The 16,220-nt window shown below is 44.9% G+C and overlaps 1 protein-coding gene across 3 annotated transcripts in view; it reads left to right on the top strand.

Annotated features, from left to right (window-relative positions):
* LOC102775638 (transcription factor COE3) overlaps nt 1-16,220 on the top strand; it is a 143,095-nt gene that overhangs the window by 87,162 nt on the left and 39,713 nt on the right. For 2 of the 3 annotated variants that reach the window (XM_006797614.3, XM_035910662.2), the window contains 4 exons: nt 8,069-8,150; nt 8,232-8,349; nt 12,563-12,696; nt 14,499-14,625. In XM_006797614.3, coding sequence (XP_006797677.1) covers nt 8,069-8,150; nt 8,232-8,349; nt 12,563-12,696; nt 14,499-14,625 — 461 coding nt within the window. The remainder of the gene's footprint in view (nt 1-8,068; nt 8,151-8,231; nt 8,350-12,562; nt 12,697-14,498; nt 14,626-16,220) is intronic. The other variant, XM_006797615.3, reaches the window with a different exon arrangement.

The raw sequence follows: 16,220 nt of genomic DNA, 5'->3' as shown, positions 1-16,220 counted from the left end.
CTCCGAATATCCGTTCTGAGCTGTTTACTGTCACAAAAGTTTAAAAAAATAAATAAATTATAGTGTCTTCTATTATCGCCACAGGCCTCCACACTAGGGGGCACTGTAGATACTTGCTTTGATCCAATTGCATGTTCTTGTTTACTGATGGGCTGTTACATAGAGATGGTGCATTTTAAATATATATTTTTGTAGTTTTAGATTCAAACTACGGGATTATGATGGTTAAACAAACTCACAAAAGCGATCATTATTATCAATAATCTGTATGTTAACATAGAGGAAATTAGAAAAACGAATAAATGAGTCTAATTGTCAGCACAATGTAATGTTGGTTATTATTTATTAGTGTAAGGTTAGATTTAATGGGACGGTAGGACGGCAATGTGATGGTAAAATAGGGTTCTGGTGAGATTCATGTAACTTTAGGATAAAGCTAGTTTAATCAGATTAAGGGCAGGATAATGTTATGGTGAGGGTTATTGCAGTGTTTGGCTTATGTTACTGTCAGCGTATTGCTGGAAAAATGTTTTGATATGAAATTAGGATGAGTAAAGTGAGACTAATGAAACAAGGTTATGAAGGAGTTAATATAATGTTACAATAAGGTTAGTTTAGCAAGCTTAATGGGATGACAAGGTTAATTTTAAGTTTATTGTAATATTTGTTTTCAACAATGTTAGAAAAAGGTTTGGCTTAAGTTGTTTCAAAGTTTGGATAAGGTTAGACTAAAGTTAGTCTGGTGAGCCTATAAGGTCAGTATCCTGTTAGGATAAGGTTTTGGTAAGGTTAGGATAACGTTACTGCAGTATCATTAATCGGGCAAGGTTAGGATAATATTAAGGTAGGGTTAATATAATGTTTTAAATACGTTAGCAAGATATTAGAATTGGTTTTTGGTTATTATAAAGTTAGTATAAGGTTGGGGGTAAGGATAGAATAATTTTAGTCTAATGTTAGCGTATAACGTTTGTTTTAAGTTGCTATGAAGATAATGTGAGGAAAGCGCTTGGGTAAATGTGTTACAGCGTTTCATTTAGGCTAATGTTAGCATCATTTTAGAGTAAGCTTTGGGTAAAACTACTACATAGCGAGGATAAGGTTAGAGTAAGGTTAATATTACATTTTAGTTTACTGTTAGCATAACATTTGGAAGATGTCAGGGTAGTGTTACCTCAAAGTTTGGATAAGGTGAAAGTTTTTTGGGTAAAGTTCTTGCAGTGCTTGGTTTAGCTAAATGTTAGCATCATTTCAGACTAGCGCTTTTGGTTACAAAAAAGTTATAAAATCTCAAATAAAGTGAAATTCTGTTTTCTGGTATAGTGTTGTGTAAGATATTGTTGGGACAGTGTTAGCTAAAGTGTGGACGTGTTTCATATTTAGATATCGTTACCGGTCTGTTGTAACAACCATATCAGAGTCAGAGAAGTTTAGAGCAATTAGCGTCTGAAAAATCTTCCTCCCTGCAGATGAACTCCTTCATGTGTTTTTAGATTTTGGCTTTTGATCCTTCCAATGGAGTCATCATGTTTCCAGCCTTTCGGAGCGATGGATTTTGTGCCACATTATTTTTAAATGAAGAAAAACTTCCCTCCGGTCACAGAGGGGGAGGAAGAGGCAGGGATGGGAGCATCGCTTTCTTTTTTTATTATTGTGATCGATTCAGATTGATTACGTTCACATATTTAACGTGACGCGCTCCTCTCTTACTGTTGCTTCATTTGGAGCAAAAAAAAAAAAAAGAGGGGGCAGCCGGATGACGTTCCGCTGCCGCCGCTGCCGCTGCCGCCGCCGCCGCTGCCGCCTCCTCCCAGAATGCATAATGGCGGCACTCAATATTTCAGACGGAACAAATGAATTGCGCGAGGCTCTTTTAGCAGAATAAACTGCTTTTGCGCGTCAAGACAAAGTCTGGGGACTAAGGGACCGAGGACCTAATGTGTTGTGACAATAGACAGTAGAGAGACTGTGTGTGTGTGTGTGTGTGTGTGTGTGTGTGTGTGTGCGTGCGTGTGTGTGAGACAGAGGCAGATCTGTTCCAGGGACTGTTTTAGTGCCTCATCAAATATTTAGTTTGATTGTACATGGTCCTGTAATTGCCATCTTGGCTTGTGAATTATTGATGGCGTGTAGCAGAGCCAAGGAGGGCCCTCATCCACACACACCCACACACACACACACACACTGCTCGCTCATGTGCTGTAATAAGGCCAGACAAAAGCAAAGACACACACACACACACACACTGAGGCTGGTGCTGAGGCCAGTGAATCATCATGTAATGGTAATGGGCATGAAGCTGCTCTTGTTTCATATCCTAATTAGCTGCAGAGGAGCATCATCTGAATTCCTCAGTAATTATTTGAAGAGGGCGTTTCAACAACACGGCAGAGTCAATATTAGACTTTACTCGACCTTCTAATGAGGCGGCCCTTCTTCTTCCTCTCCTTCTGATGTTTTTGTAGCTCAAGCTGCCTCCCAGCTTCTCCTTCTGTTATTTTTATTTTCTCGCTTTTGTTTCTCAGCTGCAGATCCTCCACGGTTTGTTCGTTAGCTGCAAACAAATGAGATGTGACGGCGAGGCGGTTAGCGGGTTAACCAGGACGGATTGCTGTTAGCTCGCCGGCGGCCCCGGCTCGCCACGCTTGGCTTTGTGTTTCGTTTCAGTTTTGTCACCCGTAAGATGAGCTGGAGCTGGTGGCGAAGGCGGCGGCGTGCTGGCCCAGACTCGCCGGGCGGTCAGGTGGTAAACCTGCAGCGGCGGGTGGCGTGGTGGCTTCTCACAGAGAGCATCAAACTGTGAGGGCGAGTGGCGGCGGCGGCTGCAGGATCAGCAGCACGGCAGCTTTTAAAAATACTCCTGCTGAAATATTGATTTTTTTTTTCTGCTTCTTTTTCTTTCTTGCCTAACGTAATAAGTGAGACACTCCAGGGAGGGCTGTGTGTGTGTGTGTGTGTGTGTGTGTGTGTGTGTGTGTGTGTGTGTGTGTGTGTGTGTGTGTGTGTGTGTGTGTGTGTGTGAGAGAGACACACAGAGAGAGAGAGCATCCTTGCTCAGCCCTCAGACTGTGTGTGTGTTCATTTGAACTGTGTGTGTGTTCATCAGGGCCTTGTAATCTGAGCCTGACATAATTGCTTCCCATAGTGCACTGGGTGTGGTCGGGGTTGACATCATCTAGAGTAGCCGGTGAAAATGCTGAAGTCAGACCGACGCCCCCCCCCGATGTGAGCTAATTTAGCTTTAAAGGCGCTCCACTGGAACAATTACACCAGCCGCGGTCACTTTCCTTCTTCCATTCAGAATTAAAGGCCTCAGCAGCGATCGACCACTCACAGGATAGTTTCAGGACTTTCTACAGCTACCACATAAACATGGAGGGCCTAGAGGTCAGAGGTCACCCAGGGATGACTGAAAATGACTAGAAATAACCAGAGACTAATGAATAAGTGACCAAAAACAGAATATATATATATAAACCGAGATACAGAAGGTCATCAAACAACCGCGGAGAACCACAAAATGGCTTTAAAAAGAGAAAAATTACTACAAAGACGACAACGACGCACAAAACAATGGCACTGAACTGTAAAATGGATCCAAAGAGATGAAAACAAGAGCAATTAGGAGCAAAGCAATGAAACAGAATTGAATAATAACCAGAAATGGAGATGGAAAAACACAAAACTACAAGAAATAATGCAGAGAGAGATAAAACGACTTCAAAAAGACACAAAAAATGACTTTACGGAAAGACACAAGGTCAATGAAAGCCTTCAAATAGACTTGAAATAACTGTAGAGAGAAACAAAATGAGGCAAAATCCCAAAGGACACGAAACAACCACAAAGAGAGGAAACCGGATCAAAAAGAAAATTTAAAGGACACAAAATTACTTAAGACAAACAAAACGACCACAATGACACACACAGGCCGACTTTAAAGATGTAAATTGGCTTCAAAGAGACAAAAAAGGAGCCCAAAGGACACGACATGGTTTTAAAGACCACAAAGTGAGAAAAAAACTGCCCTTTTAACAGCTTTCTTCTGATTCGCTGCCCCTCTCAAACAGAAGGTTCAAGCAACAGGTGGGAAGGACACATAAACCTTTATATATATTTTTGTTACCCGTCCACCTGAATCCACAGTGATGTAACCTGACGTCCACTTTAAAGCCGTGTGTTTCCCGGGTGCTGCCGCTCCGTGTGACGGGAATAATGGGAATGGTGTGGTGGATGGTGTTTAATATTCCCACAGGGGAGAACCAGGTTTGTGATTTAGCTTTAGTTCCTAGGAGGGGAAATCTTTTTTGACTTTAATATCATGTTGAACACAACTGCTGTTGTGTATTCCCTCCACGCCGCCTGCCAGGCTCTGCTCTCCTGAAGGGCAGCGCTGATTTCAGAGCTGCATTAAGCTCCGCTCTCCGTCCTGCTATAATTGATTGTCGGTCGGTGTAATGAGGTGACAGCTTACACCAGCAGACTCCGTCTCTCTCATTATCTTTACCTCCTTTTTAAGAGCCCGAGAAGAAGGAGTAGAAGAAGGAGTCGGGCGGGCTAATGACGGAGCTCCGCCTGCACGCTTCGCTTCATTATTTATTGTGTTTTAATACGTTTTCAGGGAGGAGAGCGGCGCTCCTTCACTGTCTCCTCGTCCTCTCACCTGCAGTGCTAGACCTAATCCTCAGACTTTCATCTGGTTTCAGTGGGAAAAAAAAGGAAGCGATCCAGGTGAAAACTGCTTCCTCCATGTCAGGTTATAATACTTTAGTACTGCGAGTATCAGCCTGGTTAACTGCCAATCAGGAAGCAGGTAACAGCGGGCTGTTTTCCACTGTAGGAACTCGAGGTCAGTTTTATTATGTCTGTGTGTGCTCCGACTGCAGGACCTGCCCTGTGGGGCTTCTTTAGGGCCGTTTAAGGGCAGCCCCCTCTCGACAGCTCGGGGAGGCTGCTGGTCAAACTGGGAGAGGACTACAACTAGAAGCCTGTGATGTCCACGTGCGAGCTGCTTTTGGTGTAACTTGGATATGACCTGCAGAACCAGAGGCCACCAAGAGATCATGGCTCTGTTTCAGAGGCCGATACGCTGCAGCTGTGTCATAAGAGGTTCATTAGCCCTGATTCATGCCCTGTTTCTTTCCGTTTTACTTTCACTTGCCGGTCAGATTTACACATTAAATAGTATGCACAGCCACCCTTCCACACCGTACTGTTGGGCAGTGCTGACAGCTCAGTTGCACTGATGATATAACCTGGTGGGTTAAACCACCGGTGGGCCACTGTACTTTTCAGAGCCACAGAGCTTTCAGCGCCTCCACCCCAGTGAGGGTCAATTCGCCACACCTGTCTGCAGAACCGCTCCCAGAATTCAAACACCTGGCTGGGATCGTGCCGGTTCACCTGTGCGGATCCGGTCAGGGTCTGGGAGGTTCCTCAGCAGCTTTTATGATGTGGGGCGGGTTGCTTCACTGGTGGAGAACAGCGAGGGTGGTGGTTGGGGGAACGCTGACCTGTAACCAGATGCCCGGGCTGTCAGTGGTTTTAATGTTGTGGCCGTTCTACGTTTACATTTGGACTCTTTCCTTTGTTCTGATTCTACACAAAAATAGTGGGTGCAGTATGTCGACATGTGCAGATATTTAAAAAAAAATGTGTGTGTGTGCTTTAAGTGCCAGTGTGGTTGAAAATAGATGTACCTGCACTGGAATATTGTTGGTGTGTACACAGTATATACTGTATGATTGTGTGTATTCCATTGTGTATATTGGGTGAGTGTGTAGTGTGTGTGTGTGTGCCCCTGGTCTTGTCTCCAGCTGCGTTTTAATTCAATCCGTATCGATCCATATCAGCTCTCTGAAGGACTCAGTATCATCTGAATGGAGCTCCATATTATTCTGTTCACTGCCATAAAGGGCATTAGAGCCTCCAGAGCAGCAGATCAGCTTTCAGTCAATACACACACACACACACACACACACACACACAGCTCGCCGCCTCCCTCTGCCTCCTCGCTGTGTCTCTTTGAAAGGCTTAGTTCACCCCAAAATTTTGAGGATTATATTTGATTGTTTCCATGTAAAGTGTTTCTATTTCTGACTTTATTTATTATCTACACCTAAATGATATTTGCTGTTCAGACCTTGGATGGCATCTGAGGAATGTGATTGGCTGCAGGAGTGCAGCCACTTCCTGATGAAGATCAAGTACCCAAACACTGCTTTAGGACAGCGTGCAGGCAGCAAGCAGCCGTGTCCAGAAGCATCTTTCTGCAACATGCGCATAACTGTGTTTACAACAAGAGGAAACGGACCTTTGTTTTCTTACAGAAATATGATTTGTCTGTTAAATCTAGGGACACAAATAATTTATATGAGGAACATACGGATGTTATATATCTCTATGGTGAACAGATTTTAAATCCAATCTCGAAGCTTTGAAATATCTTTGAGAAACATCTCAATTTTAAAAGTATTTGAAGCATGTTTAAAGGAGCACACAGCCCATTTATTTATAAAAATCTGACTTGTTGCGCATAAATGTGTGACATGTTTTTACAGGGTTTGTGAACACAGGTAGAAATGAATAAAAGGAGCGGTGGTTAAAGAGTGTGTGCTTCAGTAATCAAAGTTTATGTTGGAATCTTATGTCATTACGAGCTGTTACGGTGCAGCTGCCGCGGCGCTCGGAGTCTGGATCTTGTTCAGTTTCTATGTCTCTAATGGGGGCCGTTATAAAGTAAATAAAAAAGGACAAAGCTTTTGAAATAAACCGGATGAGGGGGAAGAAGTCCCCTCTGGGTGAAACGGCTGTTTTAAGTTGTAAAAACATGAAAGATTTTAATGAAAAGGGGTCGAGTTTAAGAGTGTTTACGCTTTAAAAACGTAATTATCGAGAATCGGGGTTAAGGTGGAAGTCCCGCGAGTACAAACAGCCTCTCGCATCCATCCACTGATAAACTTTTATCAAATATGTCTTAGTTCCATCATTAACGAACAGCTAAACAACGTTTTTGGTCCAAATTTGATTAGAAGTGTAAAAACGTCGTCAGACTGCACAGAACAGTGAAACAGGCTGAGCGCCCACTGTGTGTTTTTAAAGATATTGTTACTGTCTTATTAAGGTGGAAATCGATGCCGACCTCGCAGAGCCCCCACTTCCACACCCCCACAGCTCCTCATGCACTCCCAGCATGCTTTGCTAAGGCAGCAGAATAAGGAGGAGGAGGTGAAAAAGATGGGGTGTGGGTATTCTGCCGAGGTTATCCCCTGGTTAATGTGACATGTCTGTCTGCGACCTTGCCGCTTGTTAACTGCCCGGATTATTATTGTGATAATGTGGCAATTAAAAAGGAAGCGCACCATGAGAACGGGGTGGAGGGGCTTATGGTCCGAGAGATGGATGTGCACAGATTACAAGGCAGTGGGAAATGCATTAAGGTGGCAATCCATTCTGACCCCCCCTCCCCCTCCCTTCACCGTCCTCCTCCAAAGCTGCTGGTTATTACCGCCCATCCTCATTGATATCCATTTCCAATCAATACTCCTCTGCTGCCGTAAAAATCGCCGTAAATCAACGCGCGGCGAGCGAGAGATCGGGCGCGCAGGACGGAAAATCAAAAGGCGGGCCCTAATGAGACGCCATAAGTCTGCAGGAAGTGTCGACCGCCTTTATCAAGACGCCGCTGCAGAATTGTAATTTTATCTGCTGCTCAGATAAAGAGGCGATATGTGACCCGACACGAAGAAACAGCAACACATTCAGCCCTGAGACGTCCTCTCAGCCTTTCACAGGAAGATGTAGCAAATCTGTGCGGTTGTTAAATAAATGTGTGTGATTTTAGCTTCTGCATGCAGTTTAACATTTTACGTAACCATATAAGTTTATTTGGACTGACGCTGGTAAAACTCCTCCTGATGCAAATGAGCGTCCTGCAGAGTCTGAGCCCGGCTTCCTCTGATTCTCAAACTGTGCCTGTGTTCTGGTTCTCGTCCATTTTGAGCAGCAGTTCAAATGAAACTAATCGTATTTCTCTCTTTTTTTCCTGTTTTGTCTACACATCTTTCAGATTCTTCCTGAAGTTCTTCCTCAAGTGCAATCAGAACTGTTTGAAAAATGCAGGAAACCCGAGAGACATGAGGAGGTTCCAGGTAAAAGTCCAGCAGGGAAGCAGTTATCTTCCATGAAAAATTAAAAATCCGAAATAATCCTGAGGGCTGTGTCCACAACAGGTGGTGGTGTCCACTACAGTCAACGTGGATGGTCACGTGCTGGCCGTGTCAGACAACATGTTCGTCCACAACAACTCCAAACATGGCCGCCGAGCCCGACGACTGGACCCATCTGAAGGTAAGATGTGACTCAAACAGATCAAATTATTGAGCAGGGTACAAAGTTCTGGTTTGGATTTTTTTGTTGAGGTAGAATAAAGACAGAATTATAAGCTTCTGTCAGAAGTTTGTAGGACTTGTAGGACTCATTCTGTCTGTCATGTCGATCAGAAGATGTGTAGAAGGTTCAGCTGCAGTTGTGTTTAGTCAGTAATAGACCGCAGCTGTTAAAAAAGTACAATAAACTCTGAGGTTGGGATCGGTTTCTCCAGCAGACTGCAGGTTTCTGGCTCTTTGGAACAAGGTGAGAGGATAAGCAGCTCACAGGTTAATCTGGTCTTCCTGCTTCACGTTTGGTTGTTGTTACAGAGAGAAACCTGCTGTTTATTAAGTGAAACGTCAGGCCTGTATGAAACTCTCTGCCGGCTCAGTGTCCTGCTGGACGTTGTGTTCCTCCGGGGCACGGCGAACAAACGCTCCGTTCTTCCACCTTCCAAGGCGACCAAATAAAATGCATCATCCGCGTATAAACTTCACACGTTGAAACTCGACTCTGAGAGCTGGAGCTCAGCGGCAACATATCCTCTGAAGTTGTAAACTTTAACGCCACTTTGCCCTGTCCCCACTCTAATAAAACCCGATGACATAAGGCTCTCGCTTGATTCGACCTACTTGGGGTGCCAGGAGGGAGGGGCTTAACCAAAGCTGTAGCAGGTTTTCTGGGCAGAATCAGTAAAAGATATTTCATTTGTGCTCACCGAGGAAGCCCACCAATCACATCCTGTTATATTCTGTCAGAGCATTTTGACACGAGTCAGTTGGAGCAAATCAAAAACCTGTTTTTCTTTTAACCTCGTCCTGGTTAAAGTTTTAGGCCTTGGAGCAGCAGGTGGGTGGGGTTACCTGCAAGTCCTACAAGTCAACCTAAACAGGTTCACATTAACCTCCTGTTACTGTCTGCAGCTCTTTAGGCACTTTGTCTTGTCCCATTTGGCAACTCGTCTGGGTAACAGAAAGCCTGAGGTTTTTTCAGAGCAGTGAGCCAGTGCGTTTCCTCTCATACATCAAACTACCTCACTTTGCTGTTTCCCTCGACGCTGTTAAAGATGTGAGGCTTTGCCAGGAGAGATGGTGTAACTCCTTCACTTGTTAAAACTCACTTTGAACGCCAAACTCATGGGGCTCACCGTACGGGGCGCTGGAAGTGTCAGGTGACTGTCGGTGACAGAAAAGTCGACAAGCCGGCGTTCTTACGCCGCTCTTCCTCCTTAAACAGTAAAAAGTCCTCTGACACCTCCCAAACCACATCGCTCTGAAGTTTCCCTTGACTTGTGTTAAAGTTTGAGGTGTTTCCAGGAGAGATGGCGTTCCTTCACTTGTTTTAACCCACTTGGAAGCAGGTGGGTCTTACAGGGCATCAAGAAAGCAGTTTGAATAAATACACTTCTGCATGAACTCCCAGCACTTTTAGCCAAACATCGCGCCTCTGAGACACACACAGCAGAGTCCTGAAACAATTCAGCACCAGACATCCACCGTGTCCTCCCCTCAGATGCCTCCCTTTGCCGTTTCCTCTGACTTTGAAAAAGTCTGAGACTTTTCCAAAAGCCGGTGATGTAATCGTCTCGTTTGGTTTAACCTACTTGCAGCACCAGGTGGGTGGTGTTTATCACACTCGGGGCATTTCAGTCGAGATAAGGCTACTCGATCAAAGAAGCAGCAGCTGCCCTTTTTCTGAGCGTGCCGTCCTGCAGGCCCGTCTCCAACCGTGTGGCACGTCCAGAGCTCTAAAACAAACGCTTCTTGACACTAATCTGTCAGCGCCTTCAGCAGGCTGGGATCCTTGTGTGTCTCACCTGTGAAAGTGCCTCGGGATATTTAGGAAAGTTTATCAAATCAGCAGTCAAACATTCATGAGCACAAGTGTTTTGCACTGAGGATGCTGCGTGTACTGTACGGCGTCCTGCAGGGGCCAAAAGGGGATCGTTGTTTACCAGCCGGTCCTGTATCTCAGCCCACGGAGGGAAGCTCGAGGCCTTTCATCTCATCCAGCCTGGGATGTTTCCAGAGACGATAAAAAGCCCCAACATCTGCTCCCGCCTTTGTCACCAGCTCTCAGCCTCCCGTCTCCTTGATAAAACTTTCCACCGCCGGCTCCTCGTCTTTGTGTTCTGTTCATTTGATTTGAACCCCCCGTCGTTCCCTTTCCAGCACAACCCCCCCTTCACACCCGCTCGACTGTTTGTTTACTGCTGTGACAAAAGGGGGAAATTAATAAGGAGGTGACAATCGAGTCCTCGGAGCAGCAAACAGCCGCAGCCCTCTGCAGCGGCTTCAGGGGCTGGGGAGGCCGAGTCTTTTCATCTGGAAGAAGTTAGTGCTGCAGCCTTAGAAGGGCAACAAGTATCCTGAAGTGTGGTTCCCAAAGCAGCATCTTTAAATATCAATTCAGTCTTTCAGCTTCCTGCTTAGAAACTTGACACATCCAGAGATTTGCCTGGAGATGAAGCCGAACCATTTCCTTCTGATTTAGGGAGGCGCTGGTCTGTTTTAAGAAAGACACGTTTGTTTCCAACCTGTATTACTCAAATCCAGTGTAGTCCAGCCTGATAATCAGTATTTAAGTGATGGAAACCGAAAGATTTGTCTCTGGAGTCCCTTCACTTTAGCTTCTTTGAAAACATCTTAAAATCAAATCAAATCTTTCAGCATTGGGTGAATTTGTAAATAATGATCTTATGACCCTTTAAAGCCTGAGTGTAAACTGAGTGCTTATTCAGCCTTCTGACAAAAATAAAAAAAAAATCTGGGTTTACTTACATGATTTTTAATTTGTTTCATTTCTGCTACATTCGACATTTTTGTGTAGTTTATTTGTCACAATTTGTTTGTCGTATCATAGTAAAGCATTTAGCAAGATGTAGGGTTTAAAAAAACCTCACAGTGATGACGTACATGTCAGATACGACACATGTGGTGTTACGTGGTGTTAAACCTGCCAACAGCGTTTTTAGCGTTTTAGCCATTACAGATGCCTCACCTGTTCGTCCTTTAAGGTGGTTTCTGTGCTTCTCTGTCAGATCTGGAGGCACCTTAAGCTGGTTTTATGTCGAATTTTTCCACAGGTTGGTTTATTTATCAGTTTTCAGTAAAGAATCTTAATGTCTCTGCTCGCGTCGGGCCTTCATGCAGATGTATAAATAAAATGTAAAATAAGAGATTTATCTAAATCACTCAGAGCTTTCTCAGTGAGCTCACGCTGCCAGTAACTGCTGGCAGAAAGTCATTACCGCGCTGATAATAATGGAGAAAATTGTAACTGGGATGTTTAATCGAGTCTTTGAATGCAGCTTTATAGATGAGATCACATAATAAACAATGAGAGACTCGTTCATGCTCTGACTGGAATATCAGATCGTCCTCCCAATAAAACAGCTCTCGGTCCGGGAAAAGGTTGTAAAGCTGCGGAGCCTCGGCTTGCTTTGCGTCCGTCCGCCTGTCTGACTCGACTCTGCTCGAGTCCGGACACCAGTCTAGTCATTACGGAGACACTGTTTATGTGGAGAACCTTATTGATCTCTGTGGCGTTGGAAAAACCAATCATTTTGCATTTTGTATTAGAGGGGGAGTAACACACTGAATCTGACTGAAAGCTCTCTGTGGGTGTAAGAAATGTCACAGCTTTAGGGTTGTTAAAGATTTGTTGCCTTTTTCATTACCTTCCCCAGATGAAACATCTAAATAACGATAAAAATATTACATCAGACTCGTCGTTCTCTTCCTGCTCGCGGAAAGTATGATTCTCACGTCGGTCTGCATGTGAAGCAGGATGCAGGAAGCAGTGCGTTTCAAAGGGCATTTCTCCAGGAAGAACACACACTCACACCATTTGATGGACATCTGAACCAAAGTGTTTAAGCTGGCAGATAAAATTTAACAGGTTTTAGATGAATTATGTCACACAGGCCTGCAGACCTCCAGCCCTGGAACCAGACTGGTTGGTGACCAGTTGGCTGGAGGTTGTCAGTTGAGGTGAGTCTCGGAGAGCCTCGCTGTGATTACTTTGGTTGAACATGGCGTCTGGGACAAACGCCGACTGGAAGTGTGGCGCTGTTGCTGATGGGCCCACCAGCTGAATGAGCTCTCTAAAACGATCTGATGTCTGTTACTTGACCTCTGTGCGACCCCAACTGTCACTCATGCTGCTGTCATGTGTTTGTATGTTTCCGAAGCAGCCACTCCCTGCATCAAAGCCATCAGTCCAAGCGAAGGCTGGACGACCGGCGGTGCCACCGTCATCCTCATCGGGGACAACTTCTTCGACGGCCTGCAGGTCGTCTTTGGCACGATGCTGGTCTGGAGCGAGGTGAGACGACTCTTATTCAGATATCACACATTAAATGCTTTACCGGGTTGTTTAAGGCCCCGTGTTTTGCACTCTAACATTTTTTAGGCTGATCGCAGTGAAGAAATAACTTTGGCGCAGAACCTGTGCTCCGAGAACAACTGCACAAACCGTACATCATGTTCTCCATCTTCATCTTTCACACACACACACACACACACACACAAACACACACGCTCGTATCATAGGAACACCTGTGTCTGTGTCTGCAGCAGGTCTGCGTGTCCCCAAAAATATGCAGATTCAGTGCGAGCTGAGCTGCAGGAGGAGCTGCGCATACGGTGCGCCATGAAATATTGAAGTGAGTCCAGAAGAGCAGAACACCTGGCGGGGAAGGAGGGAAGATGCACCTCCACACGCCGACGGAGCTCCTGACTTTGATCAGCGTCGTGTGGCGGCAAGCAGACGGACTCCAAAGCCCAGCATCCCTCTGAACACAGACTGCATGCTGACCCAGATCCCAGTCAGGCGGTCGGCGCGTTCCTACTCAGAAAGTTTTAACTGGAAGAAGAATCAGCTGCTCTCGTTCCGCTCCTCGGTTATCGTTCCAGACATCAGCTGCTATTTGTAAAACTCAATATTTATCGTGTAGAAGAGGCGGAGAAATCTGAGGACGATACAGATGATAGAACTGATGGGTGTGATCAAAGGTCGTGATGCCGAACCTCCAAAGAAGAAGTTTGTGATGCAGAGATGGATTTGCAGACGCAGACTGAGGGCAAATTAAAAACATATAAAACCATCATTTTTACTGTAGTTTGAGTAAAAACTCTCTAACATGTGAGGCTCAGAAAATTAGCTTTTTTGGAGGATTTCCTGTCATGTGTTGCAAAATTCCAACCCAGCAAAAACCTGCTGAAGACGCATCTTTGACTGAGATTTGGTTAAAAAAAAGGGAAAATTGACTTTGCAGGTCAGTGAGAAAACCTCTGAATATCCCTGAAAAGTCAAAGGCCTTCATTAGATTCCTTTTTGCCTGAAGCCTAACATTACGCGGTTCCCTCTGAAAAAAAAAATGCTGGTGGGATTTTTCCAGAGTTTGTGTTTATTGTAGAAAATATTCTCTGTGGGAAATAAAAGCTTGGACTTGTTTAGCTCAGCGAGATAATCACAAATTTACAGCGCTTTTAAGATTTCTTTAAAGTTTGCTAAAAATAAAACGTTACTCTGTAAACGCACTAACCACCCACTAACTTCCTGTGTTTGCTGTGATGACATTTACTGTCGTGTCTTGCTGTCCGAGCTTGCGCCGTCAAGCTTACAGAGTACTGACAGACGTATGGAGTCACTAAACTATGCCATGTGCACGAGGCTACCGTCCCCCTTACTCACAAAAAACGGGTCCAGACTGTCTTTTACGCCTCGAGCCATCAAACGTTTGAACTCGAGCAGGTTCAGGTGGCTCACTTAATCATCCCTAACATATGAGGAGGGTGAAGGTCTCTGTTTATGGTGTGATTTATGTTGATGTGATTGTGTTCGTGTGGGTATACGAATGTCCGCTAACTTTCCCCACAGGGACAAATAAACTTGTTTATCGATCTTTTAACGACTTGTTACCGCCTTCTTTGAGTTTTTAAACTTGTGTTGTGTTATTTTTTTATATTTGGAAACTGCTCAGGCTTAGAAGAAGATGACAGTTTTTTTGTTTCGTGAGTTTTAAAGTCGTCCTGATTATTTGAAAGTTTTTCTCATGATTCCAGGCTGGTTTAAAGACCGCAGCTTGAACATTTTGTCCTGTTTTTGTTTCCCTCTTGACTCAGCTGATCACCCCTCACGCCATCCGGGTCCAGACTCCCCCTCGCCACATCCCAGGGGTCGTGGAGGTCACGCTGTCCTACAAGTCCAAACAGTTCTGCAAAGGAGCTCCGGGACGCTTTGTGTACACCGGTAAGCTTTCAAACCAAACCCCGTCGTCAAGCGGAGTTTTCTAAACACTGAAGTTCTCAGAGAGGTTTTAAATCGCTATCCAACGGTTTGATACTGATAGTAAAGTACCGTCAGTTCAAATTCACCACCATTAAATCCGTAAAAGGAGAATAAATCCATCCATTACTGAGATCTAAATCGTCATGTGATGAGGCTGAAACCGAGTGGTGCTTTCACCCAAAATAAAACGTCTATATAACATCTACCAAGTTTGGTCTCGTCGCTCATATTTCAGTGTGAACAAACTTTCCTTCTCAGTTTCTGGTTTATGCTGGTTTATACTGGTTAATACCTGCGATTTAAGGTTTCAGATCTTGAGACTCGAGGGGTGATCCTCACCATGGAGGAGTCACTGTAAACACTTTTCCACGTCCTGACAGCAAGGTAAACATTTTCCCCGTACGACTCCCTGCTCTGCTCCTCCTCAGCGCGCCCTTCAGCCTCTTTGTCAGCCGTCAGCAGTCAAACGTCCGAAGACTCGATATCTGACTCTCAGATCAGTGCTTCCACTGTCGCCGATTATTCCGTCAGAATATCCAGATGTCATTCAAAGCAGCAGAAAGGTCAGCTCGAAGGCTGTTTAGCCCGATAAGTAAATGTCACTGCGTCGGGTTGTGAAAGAGGCAAGCGTGTTGGAGTTTTCTGTTTAACACCAGTTTATCGCCGCCTCCTTCCTCTCGCCCTCGTCTTTGTTGGGGGTGCCGCCTCCTCCGACGGCAGGGCCACGCTCACAATGGACGCTCTGGCCGCCGCCTCCTTTTGCAATGCTAATCTGCGATCCCATTTACAGATACGACTGACAAGAGCGGCACGTTGCTTTTATGTGGAGGTGTGCTGTGAATAGAGCCTGTTGTTATCTCAGAGTCCATTAGAGGATGTTCTCCACCTCAGAAACACGCTGGAGGAGGCCTGAAGGAGCCACACCAGCTTTTCTTACATCAGCTTCAAGTGTTTTACATAATCAGATGAGCTGAAGAGTTGAAAAAAGTCCCCAGAGTTACCTGAAAAACAACAGCAAAGTATATAAAAAGGCTAGAGGTTGAAGGCATTTATGCATTATGTGCATATTTCCTGCTTTTCTCTTCTTCGATGTCATAATTAGATTTTTTTCTGGGTTTTTGGAGTTTGGTTGAGCTGTAATTGAAATTTGAAGACATTTAATTGGGTATTGGGATGTATATAGCATGTATTTTATGGAAAAAATAACGAATTGATCACTGGGAATGACGTTCATCAGACTGAGAATCAGACACTGCTTCACTGTCATGCAATGTTCGCATGCACTGGCTGGTGAGGATGTGGTTTAATGAGCTGAACGAGTCATTCTGCTGCCAATGAAAAAACGCACAGCGGTCTGTAAAAACTCTGGTCTGCTCCTTTAATCCATCCTCCACAATCCCAACCAAGAAACGGGAATGTCTGACTCCAGCTTGATTGATGGGCGAACAACAAAACTGAGCGTCCCCGAAGGCATCGCGAGGCTGAACCCGACAGGTGGCCGCATCATAACGCCGCTCAGTTTCTCCTACCCGCCGCTACTCGTGCCAGGGAGACGG

This window comes from Neolamprologus brichardi, chromosome 2 (genome assembly GCF_056152115.1).
Source record: "Neolamprologus brichardi isolate AB-2024 chromosome 2, ASM5615211v1, whole genome shotgun sequence".
Taxonomy (NCBI): domain Eukaryota; kingdom Metazoa; phylum Chordata; class Actinopteri; order Cichliformes; family Cichlidae; genus Neolamprologus; species Neolamprologus brichardi.
Note: the sequence above shows the minus strand (reverse complement) of the source record. Positions and strands in the feature narration are given on the sequence as shown.